The 23,474-nt window shown below is 49.0% G+C and overlaps 1 protein-coding gene across 1 annotated transcript in view; it reads left to right on the top strand.

Moving 5' to 3' along the window:
* Positions 1-23,474, top strand: part of STX8 (syntaxin 8) — a 93,279-nt gene that overhangs the window by 49,129 nt on the left and 20,676 nt on the right. The window contains exon 3 of the mRNA XM_027664083.1: positions 3,356-3,457. Coding sequence (XP_027519884.1) covers positions 3,356-3,457 — 102 coding nt within the window. The remainder of the gene's footprint in view (positions 1-3,355; positions 3,458-23,474) is intronic.

Here is a 23,474-nt window from a genome sequence, read left to right as displayed (position 1 = left end):
AGTGCCCTGCTCCCCTAGAACCTGGTCATGTCAAGAAACATATATAGAGAGAGACAAATGCCTCTTCCAAGCTCTCCAGCCCAGTTCTTTGGCTCAGAATTGGCTCCTGACAGGGGGATGGGAAAGGAGAGGCTCTAGACATAATCCCAATTGCAGTGCCTTGGGCTTTGAAATGATGACAGAAAATTTTCCTGCTCACATTTGTTCTCATTTAGCTCCAGCTTGTTCACCAGGATGTTTTTCAAGGAGGGTCTGGTCAGTGTTGGCAGAGGAAAGTCTCTTATTTCCCAAGCATGCTTATCACTTTGTCCTTGACAACGATGGGAACTTTCGGCACTTTTTTCATTTAGAGGCAAACATGAGCAAGGCTGCCCTCGCAGGCAACATTGTCCTGCTCTTCCTGAGTGCTGAATCACACAGGACAGATAAAGTTTCCCCAAAATATTGTTGGCTTTGCAGATGTTGGACCTGGGAGAATTGGGTGGGAGGGGGAGGAGAGTGAATATCTGAACTACAAACTGAACAAACCTTGCAGCTCATGCAAAATCCCTGCCATCACTTGGGAAAACGTGTTTTGGTGTAGGATGAACAATAATATCTCAAGTATTATTAACAACTTCGTAAATAAGGAGAGTTTGTGTCTGGAATAGAGCAGTAGTGGTGGGGTGGTGCTGCTTAACCACAGGAGTGGTGGATGGGTCAGATCCAGAGGATAACACTGAGGCTGCACATGCAGGGAATCAGTTGATGTTTGCCCTCTGCCCTCCCTTCCTGTGAATATGGGGGTGGTTTAGGCTGTGGGACGTGAATCACATGAATCAGGAGCTCATGTTTTAAGAAAGCTGTGTATTTTCAAAGTAGAGGATTTTTCAATGCTGCTATCATTTTACATAGGGATTCACTGAAGATGACAGTGTTTGTGGAGCAGACTGAAACATGCATTGGAAGGATGATGCTTAAATCTCTCAGCTCTCTGGGAGAGTAAAACCTCCGTGCTACATGTGCCTTTGATATTTCCTTTGTGTCTGCAGAGCTTTGGTTATTTTTATGTGTCTTTTGTTATCTGCATGTACAATCAGACTGGTTTTATCTGTATCTGGATAGAGTACTTGTTCCTTGGTAAAGCTGAGGACATAAACACCCTCCATAACTAACATGTAGGACCCAGGGAGTGGCTGGAGCTGTGTCAGGGCAGGCTCAGGTTGGATCTCAGCCAAAGGTTCTTCCCCCAGAGGCTGGTTGGGCACTGCCCAGGCTCCCCAGGGCAGTGGGCACAGCCCCAAGGCTGCCAGAGCTCCAGGAGGGTTTAGACAACACTCTCAGGGACAGGGTGGGATTGTTGAGGTGTCTGTGCAGGGCCAGGATTTGGACTGGATGGTCCTTGTGGGTCCTTCTAATTCAGGAGTTTCTGTGATCTGCTGCTGTGGGAAGGTGAATGTTGGAGGAAGCCATTCCTGTTCAAGTGCTGGTGTCAGAGAGATGGAGGCAGAGGGTGCTGGTGTGCTTGGGAAGCTGCAGGAACTAATGTCACATGCTGGCACTACCCTTGTAAGGACAGGGTTTCCTTCTAGTGTCACAGGGAAGTTTTGGAAGTACAATAAATGCCCTCTTCAGTGTCATCCCCTTTTTGGTAGAGATATTTTGAGGAATCTCTTGTTTGAAGGAATAGAGTCAAAACAGTAAAGGCTGATTAATAAGGGCCCTGTCCTATTTGATGGGACTTGTGTTCTTTAAGTGTTCTTTAACCCTCAACCAGCATCCACATGGGGTTATGGTCCATAACTATGAGCAGAATATCAGTATATCTTGCTGACTGGATGCTGTGTGCTCCAACTTCTGCTTTTGTGGCTTATGGGCCATTTCATCAGAGCAGAGATGCAGTGCCAGGACCTGCTGGGGTACAGAGGAGCTGAGGGCACAGCACCCACCAGCTGGCATGGCCACTGTCCCCAGCCCGGGCTCAAAGACAGGCTGGACTTAGTGAGACAGTGATCAATAGTGGGAAAGTGCTAGAAGTGTAACCAGAGCAAGATGCTTTGCAATATCACTCAGGGTTTGGCTGCTGTCCTCCTCCTGATTTCTCATGCACAAAGCAAACCATTCCTGCCTGCGGAGCAGCTCAGACGTGATGTGTTCACACACCTGGCACGAAGCACTGGCTGTGTGTCTCAAGGAAATTAGAGCATGACAGCCAGTGAGAAGGAAATTCTGTGCCTGAATGTGGCTTTTAATTTCCAGTGTTAAAAAATCCCGACCCACCAACTGCTCTTGGTGTGATCCTTGTACCTGCTCCGATTCCCGTGACTAAATTGCATCGCTTACAGGAGGTGGAGGGTGGGTTGGCTTGAAGTTTTTCCTTCCCCTGTCTTAAAATTAGAAAGGAGGAGAAGCTTTGCCCACTTCCCTTTCCCCAGCAGACCATCTGGGCTGCAAGGAGAGCTGCCATCCCTACAGCTCCAGAACAGAACCAGGGCAGGGCTTTAACTGTGCCCTCTGTGGCTGCGTGGTCGGGACCACAGTGAGTGCTCTCAGAAACCTTTGTGAGGATGATGATTCTGGATGGGGTTTAATGATGATGTCCTGGCCCAGTGGTGAGATGCTCTGTTCCACAAGTCCTGTGAGGAGCAGCTGAGGGAACTCAAGTCATTCAGTCTGGAGAAGAAGAGGCTCAAGGAGGACCTCATTGCCCTCTACACCTGAAAGGAGAGTGTAGTGAGGTATGGATTGGTCTCTTCCGCCATGTCTCAAGTGAAAGGATGAGAGGAAATGGCCTTAAGTTGTGCCACAGGAGTTTCAGAGTAGATATCAGAAAAAAAAATCACAGAAGGGGTTGTCAGGCATTGGAATAAGTTGCCCAGGGCAGTGGTGGAGTCACCGTCTCTGGAAGTGTTCAAGAGTCCTCTGGATGTGGCCCTTGGGGGTATGGGTTAGGAGTGATTATGGTGGTGCTGGGTTGATGCTCAGACTGGATGATCTTGGAGGTCTCTTCCAACCTTGATGATTCTGGGATTCCGTGTGCACTAATTCCCTTACTTTGGCTGGTGCTTTGTGGTCATTTTATACAGCTGTGATGTGCTGCCATCATCTTATACTCCATGACTGTCTAAACTGATACTGCTGCTTCAGGCTGTATTTTTAACTCCACTCTTGCAGTGGGGGAATGCACTGAGTCTGAAGTCTCTTGTGTGGACTATTTCCCAGGATTTGGACCTTTCAGTGCACGTGGGCACTGCTCTGTCCTGCTGGAGGACAGAAGGATGCAGCTGGTTTCCATTTTGGAGCCTCCAGCAGGAGCTGGTTAAGCAGTGATGCTGTGGGGGCTCAGAGATTAATGCTCATGTTTCTCTTTCCCCAGAGATCATCGATGACCTCACTAACCTGGTGGAAAACACGGACGACAGGATCCGCAACCAGACCCGGCACGTGAAGGTGGTGGACAAGAAATCAACCTCCTGTGGTAGGAATTGGCTTGAGCACAAATCAGTTTGGATGTGTACAACAAAAATTAAGGCTGTTTAGCACTTATTTTTTTCTTTCACCGACTTTTTTCTGACTTATAAAGTTTTGCCACCAAATTCAAGCATTTTGTACCCCGTGGCAACTCCTGGAAGTTTAACAGTTGAACTAAGGGGGTCTGTGAAAGCACTCCCTCTTCGAGAGAGGAATTGATTTTTAGTCAAATAGCTGAATGTTTTCCCTACCATCTGCACAACCTTTTGTTAAAACACCTTCTATACCAAGACCTCTGATTAAACAGGTGTTATTTTTATACATACATATATATATTTATATATATACACACAAATATATATAAATATATATTTATATATAAGGGCAGTTAGTAATTGATGGTGTGCAGTTATTAACTGTTACTAATTGGTGTGCAGTCCCCCCAGGACAGCTTCTTTTAAAGCCAAAAATCCCACCTCTTTAGGCTTCTACTGTGATGTGCAGGTTTGACTCTCTGTGCTTGCTGCTTGTTGGTGCAGTTAAATTTCCTTGAGCCGTTTGACTCCAGCATTGCACAATATTCTGATTGGAAATTGCCTGAAATTAGAGTGGTGTGTGTTAATGAGGTTTACAAAAACTTGCTACCGGCTCTCACAAACCGGTCACAGCGGGGAGCGAAGCCGCAGGGGCGTTTCGGGTGCTGTCCTGCAGGAATGTGTTCCTAACCAAGCCTTCAGAGTCTGCCAGGCATGAAATCCTTCCTGGGGACTCCTCAAGCTACATGCAGGCTGGTCAAGCTAAACTGGTATCCTTTTCCATAGAGCCCAAGGCAGGTTATGATCTCAGGCAGGTTTCCTCTGTCGGGTGAAGAGCTGGGGGTTGATGGCAGCGACCAGGGGACGATGCTGTGGGTGATGGCAGAAAAGTGTCTCTGTGTCCAGAGGGTGACTGATGGAGGGATGAAGTCCACAGGGAGACATGGTGGCAGTTCACTGCTGAAAGCAGTGTGTCTGGTTCTGCTGCCTGTGGTTCGTTTTTGCCGTGCCAGAAGGCTCAAAACTCTTGGTAGAAATTTGACTTATAGTCAGAAGTTATTGAAATTTGGCTTATGTAGTTTAGTAAAGAGCAAGTCAAGAGCTGACTTGGTCACGTACCTTCTTGAGATTTTATCCTGTAGAGTGAGGATCTGGCAGCAGAAGCTCCTGAGCTTAGGCTGGCAGAGGCATCTTTCAGGCACTGACAGTATATTCCAGGGATTTATTTGGTTCTCCATCAGCGATAACTTTTTGAAAGCTTGGTTGATATAGGTTGATGAAAACCTGTGGCTTCTTCTGGAGGTTAAAGTTGACTTGTCAGAAGCATTTGTCTCCCATTCTTCTCGTACCGACTACAGATGGAACTAAAGGCGTGACTGCAGAGTTCATGACTGACTCTTTTATTTTGGATCTTTAATGTTGATGCAAGATGGATTTAATTTAAAATTAAGTGCACTTGAATGATGCTGAGTACCCCTGTGTGCCTTTGGAGTCTCCCCTTAATTCCTGTGGTTTAGTTTTCTGCACGAGAGCAGGGATGTGACTGTGCAGGGCAGGCAGGGAGTCCCATTTCACCCAGGAGGGATCTCTCCCCCCTTTTTTATGTTCCTCATGCAAGTACCCCCCAGACATGTTGCTGGATGATGAGCCTGTCTCTTTAACTTGGGAAGCCCATGCTGGCTGCCTGGGGAATTTGAGAGGAGGAGGAGGAGGAAGGAGGAGGATGGGAGAGGCGAAGGCTGGGAGGATCCTGGGCTGGATTCCTTGGGGGTGACCTCTCTCACCCTTTCCACATTGGAAAACATTTTTCTGCAAGGGGTGGTGAGAAGCACTGCCCCCAGTGCCTGTTCTCTCTGCTCCAATAGGTCTTCCTGTGTTTGCATAACAATCTGGGCATATGTAAACACCATATTGCCTCAGATAGCTGCTTCATTTTGCCCAAGCACGAGTTTTAGAACAATAAAGCTGGAAGACACAGGCTTTAATGGCATTTTTCCCATCCCTTTTCCACCCTTATCCCTGGCACTGGAAGCGAACTAGTGTGTTAAGATGAGAAAAACTCTCCCTGTATGTATGATTATTCCTTGAATAAATCCAGGCAGCAGGAAAACTGGCACCTGCTAGGTAACTTTTTTAGAGTGCTTTTTCCCCCCCCTCCAACATTTAGTTTAAATTGATAAAATCTTCAGTAACCCTTTGGGTTTGGTGTTTTACTTTGGTTTTAAACTAAGGTGAAGTGCTCAGTCTTCTCCCTTGCCCACCCCTTCCTTGCTCAGACCCAGTCTCTATATTGTTGCAGCATGTGCCTGTTTCTGTGTTTTTCCCTCATTTTTGGGATCATAATGCCTTCTTTTTTCCTGCTGAGTGCCTGCACTGGAGCCACGGGCTGTGGATACAAGCGGATCACACTGGCAGGAACAGCAGAATAATCCCTGTTTTACAAGCAAGAATGTCATGCATTAATGGGTGTGTCTTTGTTAGCAGCCAGTATCATCATAAAATCAAAGTATGGCTGATGAAATCCAACTTTAATCAATATTTCAACATCTCTCTCTCTCATGCAAACAGCATTTCCAGCTTTGGAGGCTGTTCCCAGTGGCCTGTGCCACGTTGGTGTCACCTGCCCAGCACACGGCTGTGGTGGCATTGCCAGGAGCAGCCTCTGCCCCTCTGTCCATCCTCAAGCCTGGCAGAAACCTTCAGGGTTGTTTCATTTGCAGCTTATTTTCCGTGCCATATTTCTTGCTGGCTCAAGAGCTGTTGACAGTCCCAGCCTTTGCCCCTGCCCCAGGAAGGCTGTCCCGCTCCGAGCCCGTCTCCCTTGGTGGCCCTGGGCAGCCCCACACTGGTGTCAGTGGGAACTCACAGGGATTGCAGCAGAAGAATAACCATGGGATATGCTCAAGCCCGCTGCATTTATGAAATTATTGTTGAAAATCATCAGTCATCCGCAGGCAAATGTTTGCACACTGCTTGGCATTGTTTGGTTCCTCCTCAGTGTGTGCTGGGCATTAGGGGGGCTGGTAGGAAATATAAGTTTCTTAGATTTCAGGAATTTGCATTGGGCTTTCACCAAAATGTTCACACAAATCATTAGTCAAATGTGAGGCTGCCTTTGCCAGCTTTGCTCCAGGAATGTCTGCATGCACAGTCCTGACTTTTCAGTTTCACCACTGATGCTCGTGGGTTTGTTTGTCCCCTCTCTCTTCCAGTTTGGGCACCTTCAGGGGTTTATGCAGAATAACACTCATTAACCACTTCTCAGTAATTTTTTTATTAGAAATATTAACCCTTAGAATGTCCTTTTAAGAACTGCATTTAAAAAATAAGCAAAGAAATGAAAGTATAATTAAGGTTGAGATGCTGGGGGGTGTTGTGGTTTAACCCCAGCTGGCAGCTCAACCCCACAGAGCCACCCACTCAGTGTCCCCTGGTGGGGTGGGGGAGAGGATTGGAAGGGCATAAGTGACAAAGCTCATGGCTTGAGATAAAAACAATTAAATATTTGAACTATAATAATAATAATAATAATGATGATGATGATGAATAATTGTAATGAAAAGGAAAATAACGAAGAAATAAACCCCAAGTAGGGCAAGGGATGCAAATGTGAACAATTGCTCACCACCAACCAACCAATGCCCAAACAGTCCCTGAGCAGTGGTCCCCCACAACAACCTCCTCCACCCAGTTTTATTGCTGAACATGATGCCATATGGTCTGGAATATCCCTTGGGTCATTTGGGGTCAGCTGTCCTGGTTGTGTCCCCTCCCAGCTCCTTGTGCACCCCAGCCTGGTCACTGGTGGGGTGGGATGAAGAGCAGGAAGGGCAGTGATGCTGTGTAAGCCCTTCTGAGCCATAAGGAAAACATCCCTGTGCTGTCAATGCTCTTCCAGCACAAATCCAAACCACAGCCCTCTACCAGCTACTGGGAGGAAAATTAACTCTACCCCAGCCAAACCTCACACTCCCCACTCCTTAGTCCACCCCACTGTGTCACCATCCAGTACATCCTCATTAACCACCACCCTTTCATGCAATAACAGATGCCATGTCTGTGGGCAGCCCCCATGAAATATCTGTAAAATGCCCACAAAAGCCCAGAAAACGTCCCTTGAGTTCATTTAGTCCATGACTTTGGGCTCCATCTGTTCTGATGGTCATTCAGGACAGGGGCTGGTGTGTTGTGTGGAATTTCTGGGCACCAAAGCCAGCTCAGCTCAGGTCACTGCTGCACTGCAGCTACTTCTTGTAGGGCTTCTCCTCCTTTGGTTCAGGTGTTTGCTATAACACACAACTCAAAGCATGGGTTACACCAATTTAAAGTTATATCCATTACAGTCTCCACCCCTTGTCCCTTTGGGCCAGGTTATAGGGTTTACAGAATCACAGAATCATTGAGGTTGGAAAAGACCTTCAAGGTCATCGAGTCCAACCTTTGCCCAGTCACCACCTTGTCAACCAGACCAGAGCACTGAGTGCCACATCCAGTCATTTCCTGAACACAAGAACCAGTGCAGTGAACTCCTCCCCTGGCTCCCAGCCTGGCACCAGTTGGTGCTTTTGGGTAACCTTCCCCCCATCCTTGAGTTTTGTAGTGGGTTTTTGTTTTTGTTTCTTTTTACCTAAAGACACAAGTAGGCAGCTCCCTGCAGAAAGGATGGTTAAACCAGGCTCTGGGATGAAAGCATCCTGAAGTGTTTGTTTCTGAAGGAGTCACAGGGATTATTTTAGTGGCCCAGGACACTCCTGGGAGCCCCGTTGGCACATCTGACACGTGTGGAGGCAGTTGCAGCCAGACTGTGCAATGTGTGGGGTCAGAAATGTTCCTCAGGTCCTGCTGAACTAGACCATGAACTGGGGAGGGCACCTGGGGATTGGTGTGGTCCTACCCAAGTCACTCTCTGGTGGCTCTCCCATAGCTGAGGAGAAAGGCTGCTTTTGTTTCCTGGGCCAGCAACACAGAAGATTATGATTTCCTTACAGTAAAAACAAGCAAAATCAAGCAAACTCTTATTTCTGACAGACATATCCATCCCCTTCTGAGCAGTGTGGGGGGAGCAGACCATGCCTGTGCAGTTCTCACTGCCTGCATCCCTCTGACCTTTCAGATAAACACTGAAAATGAGGAGGAACAACCCCAGCACATCCCCTGCTGGGCCAGGCTCCGTGTCCTGTGGAATACACCCCATTGCAGTGGTGGCTGAGCAGTTTTTTTCCCTGTGTTTGGTTTTCTCCTGTTCCACAAGATGGCAATGCAATCTAATCGCCTCCCTCAGCCCCAGGTAGATGCTCTCATCTCCCCTTTGCCTTCCTTTGGAGGGTTTGGGGGATCCCAAAAGCAGGGTGTAGACTACTGTGAAGTTATTCTGTACCAGGTGGGGTTTTTTCTTATCTTACCAAGTAACCAAAACACCAAAACACTCTGTTAAAAACAGAGCTTTGCCAAACCTATTAATTGGAGGTTTTGGAAGGTTTGATTTGTTTTAAAACAGAGTAGCTTGGATTATATAAGGCTTCCTCTACAAAATAATGATTCATGCAGGCTGGGGCCTTTTTCTGCCAGATTCTGTGATCTCTCTGTTCTAAGTCTTGGTTATTTTTGCCATGGATTTAATTTGTTTTATAAATTATGGATGGCAGTTGCTCAGGTTTGTTCCTCTGACGTATCCTGTGTGTTTAGATGAGCAAGTCCCCATCCATTTGTTTTTTTCTCAGTGGAGAGGAGAAACTGGTGCAGTTGCCATTAAATCAGCCTTTCCTGCAATCTGACCCTTGGAGAAGTTAACACTGATATTCCTCCCCAGTGCTGCCCTGACAACTGCACTGGCTGAGTCACCTGTCCAGCCTTCACTGGGATGAGTTTTCTTGGCCTGGCAAGTTATATGTTTTCCTGATTTTTTTTTTAATTATAATTTTTCCTTCCTCCAGTTTCTTCCACTTTAAGCAATTACATGTTGAAAAGTTTGTTCTGAGTTGTTTTCCCTGCACGAAAAGTTGAAAAGAAACTTCAGCAGAGGAATGATGAATCTGTTGGTTAAACTGGGCTCATCTGTGGTGTCTTTGCTGATCACTGGTGCCTTAAATCATAGAATGACAGAATGGTTTGGGTTTGGAAGAGGCCTTTAAAGGCCATCTAGTCCATGGGCACTGCCATGGGCAGGGACACCTTCCACTAGCCCAGGTTACTCCAAGCCCCATCCAACCTGGCCTTGGACACTTCCAGAGATGGAGCAGCCACAGGGATGGGCAACCTGTGCCAGGGCCTTACCCCCTTCATGGTAAAAAAAAGAATTCTTCCTTCTATCTCATGTGAATTGAAATGTGCCAACACCTCATGGCAGAGCAGCCCGGGGAGGTGGCCAAGGGGCAGCCATGGAGTTCCATCTGGGATTTTCTGTCTCCCTCTTCCCTCCTCCAGCAACTCTCCCTGCCAGCCTGCCAGGGAACACCAGGAATCCTGCAGGATTAGATCTCAGATCTCACTGCAGGATTTAGCTTCCCACTGCTCCTGCTACCTTGTGCATCATCCCCCCCAGTGCTGTAGTTCCCATCTGAGCTCCATGAGGTGTTTGCTCCCCTCACACGGCTCGTACAGGACAGTACAGGGAAGCTGTGAGTGGGAAGTGCAGGTCTGCCAGAGGTGAGCCTGGTTTTGGGAGCACCTGGTGGGTGCAGCCCTGCTCTTTCTCCCTCCTTGCCCCACTGACTTCTGCACCCCCTGGCTAATTGAGGCTGAAATGAGCTGGAGGGGGAGGTTGCAAAGACAAGGAGCTCCTGCAAGTTTACTTGGGCATCCAGCCTCATTAGAGAGGCCCAATTAAGGGCCCTGTTGAGGGGGGAAGGCAACTCAAGTCTGAGCTGGAAATGGGAGCTCAAGTCTCATTAGACACCAGACAAACCTCAAAGCAGATTAGCTTAGGGACATCATTAATTACGTTAATAGAACAAGTTTTAAACAAACCAGTTATTTTGGCACATTGCTTATCTAAGACTTCTGGTTCATTTATTGTCCTGCCATAATATGAAACACTTTTCCTTGGCTTTGTTACTTCAGAGCCCCCAAAGGGCAGGCAAAGAGCTCAGGGGATGACTAATGGTGTGAGGGAATATCCCAAAGGGTGTTTCCAGTTCAGCAGATCCACTGGAACAAGGTCAGTCGTGGGGTGAGATGATGCCTTTGCTGTGTCCCACAGCCTGGTACTCACTCCTCCAATGCCTTTGTACCCTCCAGCCAGCTCATGGCCTTGCTGAGCCTTCTCCTCCTCCTCCTCCTCAAACGCACAATATTCACTACTCAAGTATCTGCCTTAAAATTGCTCATACTGAGGTGTGGAAATGGATTCAGCTGGTGAAAGAGGATGGACCTAAGTGGTCATAAACGTGGAGGTTTTGTAAAAAAGAGGTGGTTTGGAGTTGCTTTATGAATCTCCTTCCAGGTGGGAAGCACAGCATGTCCTGGTGGTGTCAGCTCTGTGTGTGTTGAGCAGGAAAGGACAAGAAGAGCCTTCTGGGTCAGAGGATCCCTTCAAGATAAATTTCTGAGAACAAGCTTGTTTTTTCCCCCCCATTACTCCTATTGGAAGGCTGAAATGGTCATAAACTTATTTCCAGCCTGGACTTGTCAGGGATACTTCATGTTACCCACGTGCAGCCCTTGTTCTGGTGTCTTGAATAGTTCTTTCCCCTCTTTTATTTCTTCCCCTCAAATGTGTGCGTCCAAGAGATCACTCAGTGTGCCCTCCCAGCTTTTGTTTTGCAGGGCTTGTTTTGCAGAACAAGTCTCTTTACATTTTAATCTCCTCAATTAATCTGTTTGCTGATAAATCTTTTTTACACTTATTCCTGCTTGAACTTTTTGGATTTTTAACCACAAGAACTGGGAGCCTTCTCACGATGTCTTGCCCACTGGCTCTAGCACTTCTCTGGCTGCTGGAAATATTTCAATTGCAGTATGTTGGTGCCTCAGTCAGTTTTATTCTGAGCTGTTTGCTTGGCCCTTTCTCACTCTTGAACATTTTCTACCCAAGTTCATTTTCTTTCCAACTCATAGCAAAAACTGTTGTTTATCCCCAGTGTGCTGCTTCCTCTTTCATCCCATTGAATTCCAACCTTCCTCCATTCATCTTCAGAGTCACCCATTTTCCCCTACATTCTGTCCCAGCTTTCCTCTGTGCTGATGCTGCTTTCCAACTTCATGTCATCAGCAGATTTCATTAGCACACTTACTTTTTGTGCCAAGGCCATTAATAATAACATTTACTCAGATCAGCCTGCTGACCGTTCCTGGAGGAGCTCTGCCCATGACCTCCATCCATTCTGGTCCTTCTTTCAACGCCGCTTCGCCTCTCACCAGTTTCCTGCCCTTACACTTCTGCTAATCCCCATCTTTTTCCTCTCAGAATTTCCCACGTGGCACAAGATCACATGCTTTGCTGAAGTCTTTGTGGATGGGCTCTATCACACTTCCTTTGTCTAGAAAATTCATTATCTTCCCAGCTAACCTGATTAACTCTGTTTGATCTGATTTCCCCTCGGTGCAGTCCCAGTGTTTTCCACCCTGTTTACCATTTCGTTTCATGTTCTAATTAATCTTTCTTAGTTTGCTCTGAAACCTCCATCCTGCTCAGGTTACTTGGACAGGCCTGGGGTTGCTCATAGCACTTTTCCCTTCTGTGGGGCAGTCATGTGGGTGCTGCGCCTAATTTTGGGATGCACACCCAGATAATGCTCAGTTGGAAGGGAAAGACCTGGAGCTCTGGGTGCATCAGTCCTGCCTTCATTAACCAGATCACTTCATCTAATGACAGTTTGTCCTGTGGCACTGAGACCCTCCAGAACCACCCTCAGCCTCTTCCATTCTCCCACCAAGCTCTGGCTTCTCAGATTTAACCAGTGATCACTTAGAAACATGGAATCACAGAATCACTAAGGTTGGAAAAGACTTCCAAGATCATCAAGTCCAACCATCAACCCAGCACCACCACCACGTTCACCACTGAACCGTGTCCTTGAGTGCCACATCCATGTGTTTTTTGAACTCTTGCATGGATGGGGACTCCACCACCTCCCTGGGGAGTTGCCAATGCATTACCACCCTTTCTGTGAAGAAATTTTCCTGAATATCCAGTCTAAAGCTCCCCTGGCACAGCTGGAGGCCATTCCCTCTCCTCCTGTCCCTTGTTCCCTGGGAGCAGAGCCCGACCCCCCCCAGCTCCCCCCTCCTGTCAGGGGGTTGCAGAGCCAGAAGGTCCCCCCTGAGCCTCCTTTGCTCCAGGCTGAGCCCCCCCAGCTCCCTCAGCTGCTCCTGCTGCTCCAGCCCCTTCCCCAGCTCCGTTCCCTTCCCTGCACATGCTCCAGCCCCTCAATGTCTCTCTTGTCTGAGGGGCCCAGAGCTGCCCCAGCACTGGAGGTGCCCCAGCAGTGTCAGCACAGGGACAGTCCCTGCCCTGGGGCTGTGACACACCAGGGCTGGCACAGCCCAGGGGCCATTGGCCTCTTGCCCCCCTGGGCTCACCAGGGCTCATGTCCAGCCACAGTCACCAGCACCCCCAGGGCCTTTCCCACCAGCAGCTTTCCAGCTGCTCTGCCCCAAACCTGGAGCTGCAGGGGGTGGTTGTGGCCCAAGTGTAGGATCCAGTGCACTTGTCCCATCTTCTGTACCTGTGCCACCCCTTCCCATGTGCCTTTTTGTGGCTGTGGTGACCCCTAAAGCGTCTCCCTGGGTAGTGATGGCAGACAGAGACAGGAGTGAAATGATTCACTTCAGGCTGTACAGCAACTGTGGTACAAATACAGGGTGAAGGGAAGCCATAAGTGTGTAAAACAAGGTGGAGAAAAGCTCCTTTGCTGGATATGCTGCCAAGGGGTTGCTTTTCAAGTGGGCATTGAGATTGCAAACTAATCAGCAGCTGAGCCCTAATTTTAAGAACACCCCAAGAGTGGCATTTCTGGGAGTGAGTTGTGAGATGTAAATCAGGCAGAGGTTGAAGCCTGAAGCTGTGAAATGGCATCCCTCCCCATCAGGAGATAGGGTGAGGGGAGAGGGAGAAGCGGGAGAGCAAAAGGCAGTAGACATCTTCTTAATTACATTTGCATATGCAGCTGTTCAAACAGACTGAACTTCATCAGTGCTTGTTCATACCTATCAGGAGATTTAGAGCAGCTGTTGTCAACCCACATAGCAGGATTGTACAAATCTGGTGGTAAAATAAGCCCCTGGGCACCCTGCTCACCCAAGCTGTCCATCACTGCAAAAGGCCAAGCAATTAGTTGTATTTCAATCTTGAAAAAAGTGGAATTGTGTGAAATATCCAAGGGTGACTGCTTACAGCTTGGTTTCCAAGGATACATGTTGCAGAATTAAATCATTAATTTATATTTCTGAAAATGGTGATGAAATGTGTTAATTTGTACATTACCAAAGAGGCTCAAACTTGCCTCCTTCTGCCTTTTCTTTCCTAATGTGCTCAATGACAAAATAATTGCTCTACCCGATCTGGAACTGAAAAACAACGGTGTTTGGGCTTGAGAATTTTGTACCACATTAAATCTAAATTAGTGGGGAAATTATCTGGGTTAAATGTTTGTAGTACTCCTTGTGACTCTGAAATTCTACCTTAATCTTTGGCTCCCAATTGTCGAGCCCTTTCCAGCCTCCCTTGGTTGTGTTACCCTAAATCCACCCCAGCTCTGAGCTGTCCTGAGCACACAGTGCCTGGGCAGAGTGAGGGTCCAGCATCTGGAATTCTGCTTCCCAGGCCTCGGGCACTCGAGGGACACAACAATACATGGAGGATGTGGTCAATGGAGAAATTAGTCTGCTAGGGACAAGTGGTTATGCAGTCTCTTCAGGGCTTTCTGAGATACATGGAAGATGCTGATCCCACCAGAAACCAGGGATATAAATCAACAGGGGCTGTGAGCTCAAATCTTCCTTGTTTTGCAAAAATACAGTAGGATTCCTGCCATCGTGCTGGCTGGCTGGAGAACTGTCCTCAGGCCCAGGGGAAGAGCAGCAAGACAGCCCTGCCCTTCTGGAGGGGCTTGTCAGGTCAGGGAGAGGGGGGTGGCATCTCTGGTGTTACTTTAGAAAATGTATTTACTTAAGGTGAAAATAAAATATGTTTGGCTTGTGGCATTCCAGCGCAGGAGTTGGGCTTCCAGCAGAGTGTTAATTGAAGCGTGTTGCACATCTGGGATTGGTGGTTTGGTTTTGGGAAGGCGTGTGGGAGCCAGGCCAGGGAGCTGTGCCTGCAGGAACGGTCCTGACCGGAGAGTGTCCGTGTTCCAGGGGCGCTGGGAGCAGTGCAGGCTGTGTGGGGTGTGGGGCTCACATGGGGGATTGCTGGGTCCCTGTGAACCTCAGGAGGTTCAGCAGCACCAAGTGTAAGGTCCTGCACGTGGGTCGGAGCGATCCCAAGCACAAGAACAGGCTGGGTGGGAATGGACTCAGAGCAGCCCTGAGCAGAAGGACTTGGGGCTTCTCAAGAAGCTCAACATACCCTGGCCGTGTGCTCTGGCAGCCCAGAAACCCCCTGTGCCCTGGGCTGATCCCACAGCGTGGGCAGAGGGCAGGGGGGGATTCTGCCCCTCTGCCCCCTCAGGTGAGACCCCCCTGCAGAGCTGCTCCAGCCCTGGGGAACAGCACAGGGAGGACATGGAGCTGCTGGAGAGAGCACAGAGGAGGCCACAGAGGTGCTCCGAGGGCTGGAGCCCCTCTGCTCTGGAGCCAGGCTGGGAGAGCTGGGGGTGTTCACCTGGAGAAGAGAAGGCTCTGGGGAGACCTTAGAGCCCCTTCCAGTGCCTGGAGGAGCTCCAGGAGAGCTGGAGAGGGACTTGGGACAAGGCCTATGGAGTGACAGGAAAGGGAGAATGACTAAGCTGATGGGAGGGGAGGTTAAGATCAGAGATTAGGAAGAAATTCTTGGCTGTGAGGGTGGTGAGGCCCTGGCACAGGTTGCCCAGAGAAGCTGTGGCTTCCCATCCCTGGAAGTGTCCAACGCCAGGCTGGATGGGGCTTGGAGCAACCTGGGCTAGTGGAAGGTGTCCCTGCCCATGGCAGGGGGTGGGACTGGGTGAGCTTTAAGGTTCCTTCCAACCCAAACCATTCTGATTTTCAGGAGCACCAGCAAGGAGCCAGGTTTGGGCTGGAGTGTGGGTGCTGTTTCACACAGGGTTCCCTATGTTCCCTGGCAGCCACTGTCCTGCTGCCTGCCCTGAGTGGGACCTCACAGTCCTGGAGCTAATGGAGGTTTCCAGTGGATTAGCCCACAGAAGCAGTTTTTGCAATTGCTGTGGGATCACCAAGCCCAGTGCAGAGGGAGGGCGGGAGGTTAAATGGGATACCTGCCTCCTAGCAGAGGGTGAGGTGCCATCTGAAGGAGCATCCATACCCTGACCTTCTGCTTGGGCATCCAGGGGAAAAGCTGCTTAAGTGACTTAAGCTCCTAAAAGATTGTACAGCTACAACAAGGGCAGTTTCATGTCTGTCAACGGTGAGTTGGGTTGGACTCACAGCCGTGAGCTGGTTTGAGGGTGTGTGCTGCCTCTGGAAGGAGCCTCAGCACCTTCCTTTTGGTGGAACATGCAGTCACAGCTTCTCCAAACTCACAGAAATGGGAGTTTAAATCAATGAGTTTAATAAAGCAGCACTAGTTTTAACACTGTATTTAAAAATAGGTGGGTTTTGCAGATTACAGTCCATGACTTCGGCCTCGCCCTGCCATGGCTGAAGGTGTGAGTGGAGCTCTGGGGAAGGTACCTTTGAGGTGGCTGTAGCCTGGGCTACCTCTCTGCTCGCCTGAGTCTTCAGATAGGCTTTGCATCTTTTGCATGGTGCCACCCTGCTGGATGTCACACAGAGGTGACACAGAGCTCAGGCTGATGCTGTTGTGCCAGTGTTGGAGCTGGTGTTTGCAGTGACTTCCACACCTACGTGATGAAAGCAGAGGAGTGTCATTGGGGCATCACACTTGTTTGCAGACCCAGCAGGACAGTGGTGGCACAGATCTGCAGCAGCAAAGTGGGATTTGCTGTTTGAATGTGCAGCCTGTCTGCTTCAGAAATAGTTTCTCACTTTAGGGACAAGGGAGGACGTTTGTTTCTGCTGCAGGATGATCAGTGATTTTGGGGTGAAATTCTGGTGAGTGCTGGGCTTTGCAGAGGGGTTGCAGGTGTGAGGTTGTGACTCGTGGGGCACTGGATGCGTTATGATTGTCTTGTACCACATCCCCAGATGGATTGTAGCACACAGTAGCTCCTGTGTAATACTTGCCTTCTAAATATTAAAAAAAATGCACCAGAACATTGCTGTTTTGGCAAGGAAAACAGTACCACTAACTCAGTTTCAGTGGAAACTTCATTTTCCAAGCCATGCTTTCTGACTCCGTCTGGTTATTACATTTATCTGTGAGATGCATTGGGAAATGTTGGAAAACTTGCCTCTAATTTGCAGTAGCCGTTTGTGGGAGGTGCTGCAGGCTTGTACCTCACCCTTGGGTCCTTGTCTGCCTGATAATTAATGATGTTTATCACTGTGGCTCCTGGAGCTCAGGAAAGCAGGGACTGGTGTCCCCGTTGCTCTCCTTCCTATCCCTCCTTGCAGGACTCTTTAAACATCTTCCCCTTGATGCTTTCTTTTGTCAGGAACCTGAAAGAACACACTTATTTTAAACTTCTTTCTGCTTCCATAGAGGGACAGTTTTATAGGATGCAGACAGTGCTTGCTGGGATTTTTATGGCCTATAGTTTTCTCAGCAAATTTTGTTTTGTGCCCAAGTTGGCTCGGCTGGGATGACCTTCTCTTGTTCATTAACTGTCTGTTGAAAAATATGCCTGTGATGGTAGTTAGAGAGCCTTGATTGGGGTTATTTTAGGTGGTGCAGGGAGGTCTGATCCTTTCCTTCCCTCCTCATTATGAAGCAGCAGTGGCTGCTTAAGGCCTGGTTTATTTACCTAATAAACTGCCTCTTGTATGGTCTAGGAAATGCTCGCATTTTTCAGCCAAGAAATCCTAGTAACAGGCAAACAGAGGTCCAGCAGTCAGGTCTGGAGAAACAACAAAATGAAGGTCAGCTAATATTGCTGTTATTCTCTTTCCCGGTGGCCATGACAGCAGGGGTGGTTTATTTGAAGATCCCAGACTCGGAGTCATTGCTTGCATTGTTGGTCCCCCGAGCATGGGAGGCTGTGCCAACACTTGGGATATTAATGTATTCCACAGATCAGTGAATGAAGAATTCCTCCACACTCCTTTCTTTAAAAAAAAAAAAAAATCCCCTTCTCTCCCCTTCCCCCTGCTCCCTACACTTTGTTTGCCTGTGGCTTTGTCTGTGGGGTGTTGCTGGGCATCTCTAATGAGCAGAGGAGGAATCGTGGCAGTGGGGCCGGGGCGGTGGGCACGGTCCCCTTGGCCGGCACTGCCGGAGCAGCCGGGACAAGGCACCAGGTGTGTGGCAGCTCACCCTGGCAGGGTTTGGGCATGCAGACATCCAAGGAGGAGGAAGAAAAAGGCTCATTTTGGACATGTAAAGCTCACTGATTTACTTCCTCCAAGGAGAAAATCCTACTCCCCCCCCCCCCCCCCCCCCCCGTGCGGGACGCGATGCCTCAGTGCTTCTTTAGTATTCATCCCAGCTCCGTGGCCGCAGCCATCTCCCAGCCCACCCCCAGCAGCTGCTCAAAGGGACAACATTAAAGCAATTCCTGCTCCCGGTGACTTACTGCCAGGGAATAATCGGGTTCTGTTTGGGAGGAACATAGAGCAACTCGGCCCTGACGATGGAAAAAAGTACAGGGGAGCGGGGGCTTGGTGGGACGGATCTGCCGAGACTTTCGCGGGGTTTAGTGGGAATAAAAGCTGGTTTCATGAAGAGACAATTATCTAATAATAATGCCAGGGATCAGGGAAAGGCATCTGAGCAGGTTTTTTTATATGTTCTCATTCCATAGCAGGAATTGTACTTAGATATTTTTTAATATGTTCTTTGATCCCTCATGGAAATGTTAATGAGACAAAAACTGCTAAAGAACTCTCCAGACACTGCCCCTGCTTTGGAGAAGGGTGGACTGAAACGCAGCCCCTCCGAGGGCTTCTGACACACAAGCAGCCCCTTTGTTTCCCCCTCTATATCCCGGAGACACATCTAAAATTGGAGGGACGACGAGAGGAGGCTGAAGAGGCCGAGCTGAAGGCTCGGCGTTCCCCATTCACGGGGAAAAGCGCCGAGCGCTATTGAGGCTGTGCCTGACGGGCAGTGCCCGCCGCGTTTGAAGTCCAGACGGGAGGCACTCCGCGATGTAAGTGGGATGCTTTTAGGCCGGCTTTCACTTGGACTTAATTAAGAAACTCGCGGGCTTTGTGCTGAGAGGGCCCGTTAATGTGTGAAGCTCCGGCCCCCCATGAAGAGGGGCTAGGGCGGGAGGGACACGCACAGGGACACCCCTTTTGTGCCCTGTTGCCAAACTGCAGCGAGCAGAACCAGGCACTGCCAGAGGTCATCCCTTGTGCTGCCTCCCACCTCAGACAGCCCCCGAGCCAACCCACCCTCTGCACTGCCTGTGTGGGGAAACAGGAGTAATTCCTGAGGGTGGGAAGGGTTTTGTCCATGCAGTCCCTTCATCGGTCCCAAGGGAGGGTCAGAGGTTACCGTGAAAAAGGGCAAACACTGTTTCATATGTAGCTGGTGTCTAGGTGTGTGTTTACACAGGGTAGAGTATTGGCTTTGGGATTCCCCATCCCTGGAAGTGTTCAAAGGCAGGCTGGATGGGACTTGGAGCAGCCTGATCTAGTGGAAGGTGTCCCTGCTCATGGCTGGGGGGATGAAACTAGGTGGTCTTTAGGGTCCCTTCCAACCCAAACCGTTCTGATTCCATGGGCCAGATGAACGATGAGCTGTTGGAGGGATGGTACGAGCAGTGGGTGATGCTCAGGGCCTTGGAAGTCACCTAAAAGAATCAAATCTACCCAAAATAACATGAACATTTTCAAGTGTGTGGTGTAAAAAAGGTGCCTGTTCTTGCAGTCAGTCACTCTGAGCCTGTTTGCTCAGAGTGGTTACAAGTACATGCCACGGTAGCATTTGTTGTCTTCAGATGTCCTGATCATGATGATCAGGAGATTTGAGGTCCTTGTAGCTAAGACCCAGAGAAGGCTTCAGTCCTGGCACAGGTGGGAGCAGTGAGCAGGCTGGAGTCCAGTCAGACTCTCCACACTGACAGTCAGTCAGCTGCTAAGGTTCAAAAATGAGGACAAAAGTCTGCTCACCCAAGGCAGGACTGCTAAAATTAAGGGGTTTGTAGTCTTTGCAATTTTGGGGGGATTAACAGGTGTCTAGAGAGGTATTTTTTCCTCTCCGGTTGGAAGGGTGTCTCCAGGTCGTGGTTAATTGGGGCTGGAGGCTCTGCAGCATCGCCTCCCAAATACATGGTGTGGCCTTTAGTCCCAGCCCAGTGGCCAAGAACTCTTGGAGAAGCAGCTGAAGGTGGCCTTTGGTGTCTGGAGAAGCCTCGTGTCCCTGGATCCACACTGAAACACTTGCTCTTCATCATGTTGCTCTGTTACTCTTTTGGGGATGCAAATTAACCCAAGGAGAAGCCTTGGTTCCCCTTTGGGATGGGAGAGGAAGATGGTGGAGCTGCCTGAGGAACTGAGCCCAGGCAGGAGTTTGTGATGGATGTTGAGCCTCAGGAACTTCTTACACACTTTGGAGAGCTGTGAGGGCTTGGCAGAGGGAGCTGGGGAGGGAGACTTGCCAGCTGGGATTTGGGCTGGATATAAGGCAGAGCAAAATGGGGGTAGCATTCACCCAACCCTGTAAACTTGTTTGAATTCCTCAGCTGAGGATTGTGGCTGTAATTGAGATGTTATATATGTCCTGTGAGGTGGTTCCCTATGTGTAGGTGATAACTGCTCCTCCTGCCCCTCCAGCACGGGCAGGGGCACAGGGAATTTGCAGTTTATACTGGCATTTGCCCCTTAGCTGCTTATTTCTGGTTGCCTGTGAGAAAAGACAAGTAGTTTATGCAACACAGTGTGTATCGTGAGGGTTAGATTTTTAACATATTCAAGGAATTTGGAAAGTATAAACTCTCCAGAAGCAAAGAGATTCCTGGCTTTAACGCTTTTCATTGGGCTTGGTGATTTTATTTAGCACTGAGGTTTCCAGCTCCTGCAGGGCTGGGTGGTTTGATAAAGTCTTGGGGGATCCCAGCAGGCAATGTTTTGTGTCTAGCTCTAGAGCATTAGCAAGGTGACAGCGCTGCTAAAAAGTTTGGGAAAAGCACCTTAGTGGAACCAAAGTGACTCATTCCTGCTAGAAAAGCAGCAAATGTTTTTCTGGTATTTAAATAAAATGCAAAAATACTCATTTCCCACCCTGATATTGAATTAAAGACTTAAAAGCGAGGGGAAAAAGCCCCATGTTTAGGCCTTCTAGAAAAACACCAGCAGTGCCAAATGATTCATACTGGGTATTTTACAACATGCTTTCAGGGGCAACGCAGCACCATAAACAGGAACATTCCCAATTTCCTGAGATGAGAGGATTGGATTTCTTCTTGTGAATTGTATATTCTGTGTTTGCAGACCTAGAGACACTTTATTTGGGACAGTCTGTTAGGACAAGAGACTCAAATCACTTGGGAGCAGTGTAAAGGTTTAAAGTTGATCTCCAGGATTTGTTAGACCTTCAGGTTTGGATGGGGGATGAGGTGGAGAACTGGATCTTCAGACGTGACATTACACCTCGGCTGAAATGAGAATTCTTTAATTCCTGCACATCATTCCCACTGTTGCTGCTTCTACTTTACTGGTTACTGTGGTAATAATGACATTATTAGTATTTCCTCGGACATGTGGCTACTTTGCCATGTCCTCTGTGCCACTTCCTACATCATTAAGTGTTTTATGCTTGTTTACCATCACCTTTGGTATTTTGAAGGTGCTGATTGCTCTGGTAGCTGGATGCAGTTCTGCCAAAAGCAGAATAAGCTCAGTTCTCCCCCCCCTTCAAACATTCACAGCACATTTGTGTGTGAATATTAGTGGTTAACGGTCTATGAGAGGAACTTCCTTGGAAAGGAGTATCTTGAGTTTTGATCAGCCAGCCTTGCCCAGTGATGAAAGGCTGTTCCTGTGCTGTGATCCTCTGGGGCCTCTCTGCCACTGGATTTGCTCCAGCCCGGAGGTCCACCGAGCTGCTGGGAAGCTGCAGTAGTGTCCCTGCAGGAGGAGAGTCAGGCCTTTAGATTCTGCTTGAAATAAGGAGTTGGTGAATTTGGAAGCTTGTTGTGTTCTGTGCTGTATAAGCCCTGCTGAGAGAAGGGAGGTTGGAACACTGGGTGGGGAGGCCCTGGCACAGGTTGCCCAGAGAAGCTGTGGCTGCCCCATCCCTGGAAGTGTCCAAGGCCAGGTTGGACGGGGCTTGGAGCAACCTGGGCTAGTGGAAGGTGTCCCTGCCCATGGCAGGGAGTGGAATGAGACATTCTTTAGGTCCCTTCAAACCCAACCATTGTAAGATTCCATGATTCTATGACGCCCAGGCTTGCTCCCATTGTGAATATCCATGCTGCATTTCGGCTGTCAAGGGAACACCAGAGATCATCTTCCAAGGAAGGAAGAGCAGGTCTGATTTTCCTTTGCTGCTGTGTAAATCAAGGTCAAGGGGTGCTGATGGCTTTTTGGTGGCCATCTTTTGTCTTGCTAATTCAGGCGATAAGTCTATGGTTAAGTCATCAGAAGGCTTGGAATTGGGTATATTTAGGTGTTAAATGGTTTAATAAGCTGAGCTGGCTGCAGCCTGAGTGCTGTGGCGGTTCCCAGAAGGGAAGGGGGTGTCCATAGGTGGCATTCAGGTATTTTTATGGGTTATGACTGAACAAGTTTTACAACATTCAAGCTCCAGTCGTCTGCTTCCTTGCTTAATTTGGCAAAGGTCGCAGGAGAGCCGAGCGTGAGGTAAGGGCTGGTTTTGGCTCCGTTCTGCTCAGTGCCTGGCTTTAGTGTGGTCCAGCTCACCTGAGACACTGAGTTGGCTCCATGACTCTGAGATAGTGGGGAGGACCCCTGCCTCCTTTTAAAGCCTTCTTTCAGCATTAGTCTGAAAATGGGGATCAGGAAGGCAGGAAATGTTGTTATTTCTAGGCAGGCTTCCCATCTTTGTGGACTCATGTGGCTGGTTCCTTCCCTGTAGGGTTTGTACTCTTCTGCCATGGTTTTTGGAAGGTGAGTGCTAAAAAAGTCCTCGTGGCCCTAAGGGAGGAACTGGGATTGGAGTGATCTCTGTGAGGAATTGCTGTCCTTTGCTGCCAGGACAGCGCTGTCTGTGTCCTGCAGTTATTGACCTGTCTTGGTAGCCCTTTAAGGTAGGTCCTTTGTGAAACAGGGAGTGCTGTTGTCCCCATCTGAGTGCTGTGGCTTGGCTGTGTCCAGGGCCCTGTGCCTGCCTGGACTGTTGTCACTGTCACCCTGCTCTGGGGGCATCTCAGAGCAGCCTTGACTGTGAGGTGTGAGAGGAACTGGAGTGAAGCCGCTGAATTTCAGAAACAGGATCCAGAATTTGTCACACTTTGCTCCCATGAGCTCTGAATTGACTCTCAGTGCCCTGCAAGGGAAGTCACTTATCTGGTGGCTTGGTAAACCCAGCGTTTTTCATGGTGGTTCCCAATTGCCCCCATTACCACTGTTGGGTCCCTACAGATCACAGAATGGCCTGGGTTGGAAGGGACCTTAAGGCTCATCTTGTTCCACCCCTGCCATGGGCAGGGACACCTTCCACCAGCCCAGGTTGCTCCAAGCCCTGTCCAACCTGGCCTTGGACACTTCCAGGGATGGAGCAGCCACAGCTTCTCTGAGCAACATGTGCCAGGGCCTCCCCACCCTCACAGGGAAGAATTTCTTCCCAATACCCCATTTAACCTTGCCCTCTGTTAATGGGAAGCCATTCCCCTTGTCCTGTCCCTCCACGGCCTTGTCCAAAGTCCCTCT

Source organism: Corapipo altera, unplaced genomic scaffold (assembly GCF_003945725.1).
Source record: "Corapipo altera isolate COAL_440 unplaced genomic scaffold, ASM394572v1 122, whole genome shotgun sequence".
Lineage (NCBI taxonomy): Eukaryota > Metazoa > Chordata > Aves > Passeriformes > Pipridae > Corapipo > Corapipo altera.
This window is presented reverse-complemented; position numbering and strand designations above follow the sequence as displayed.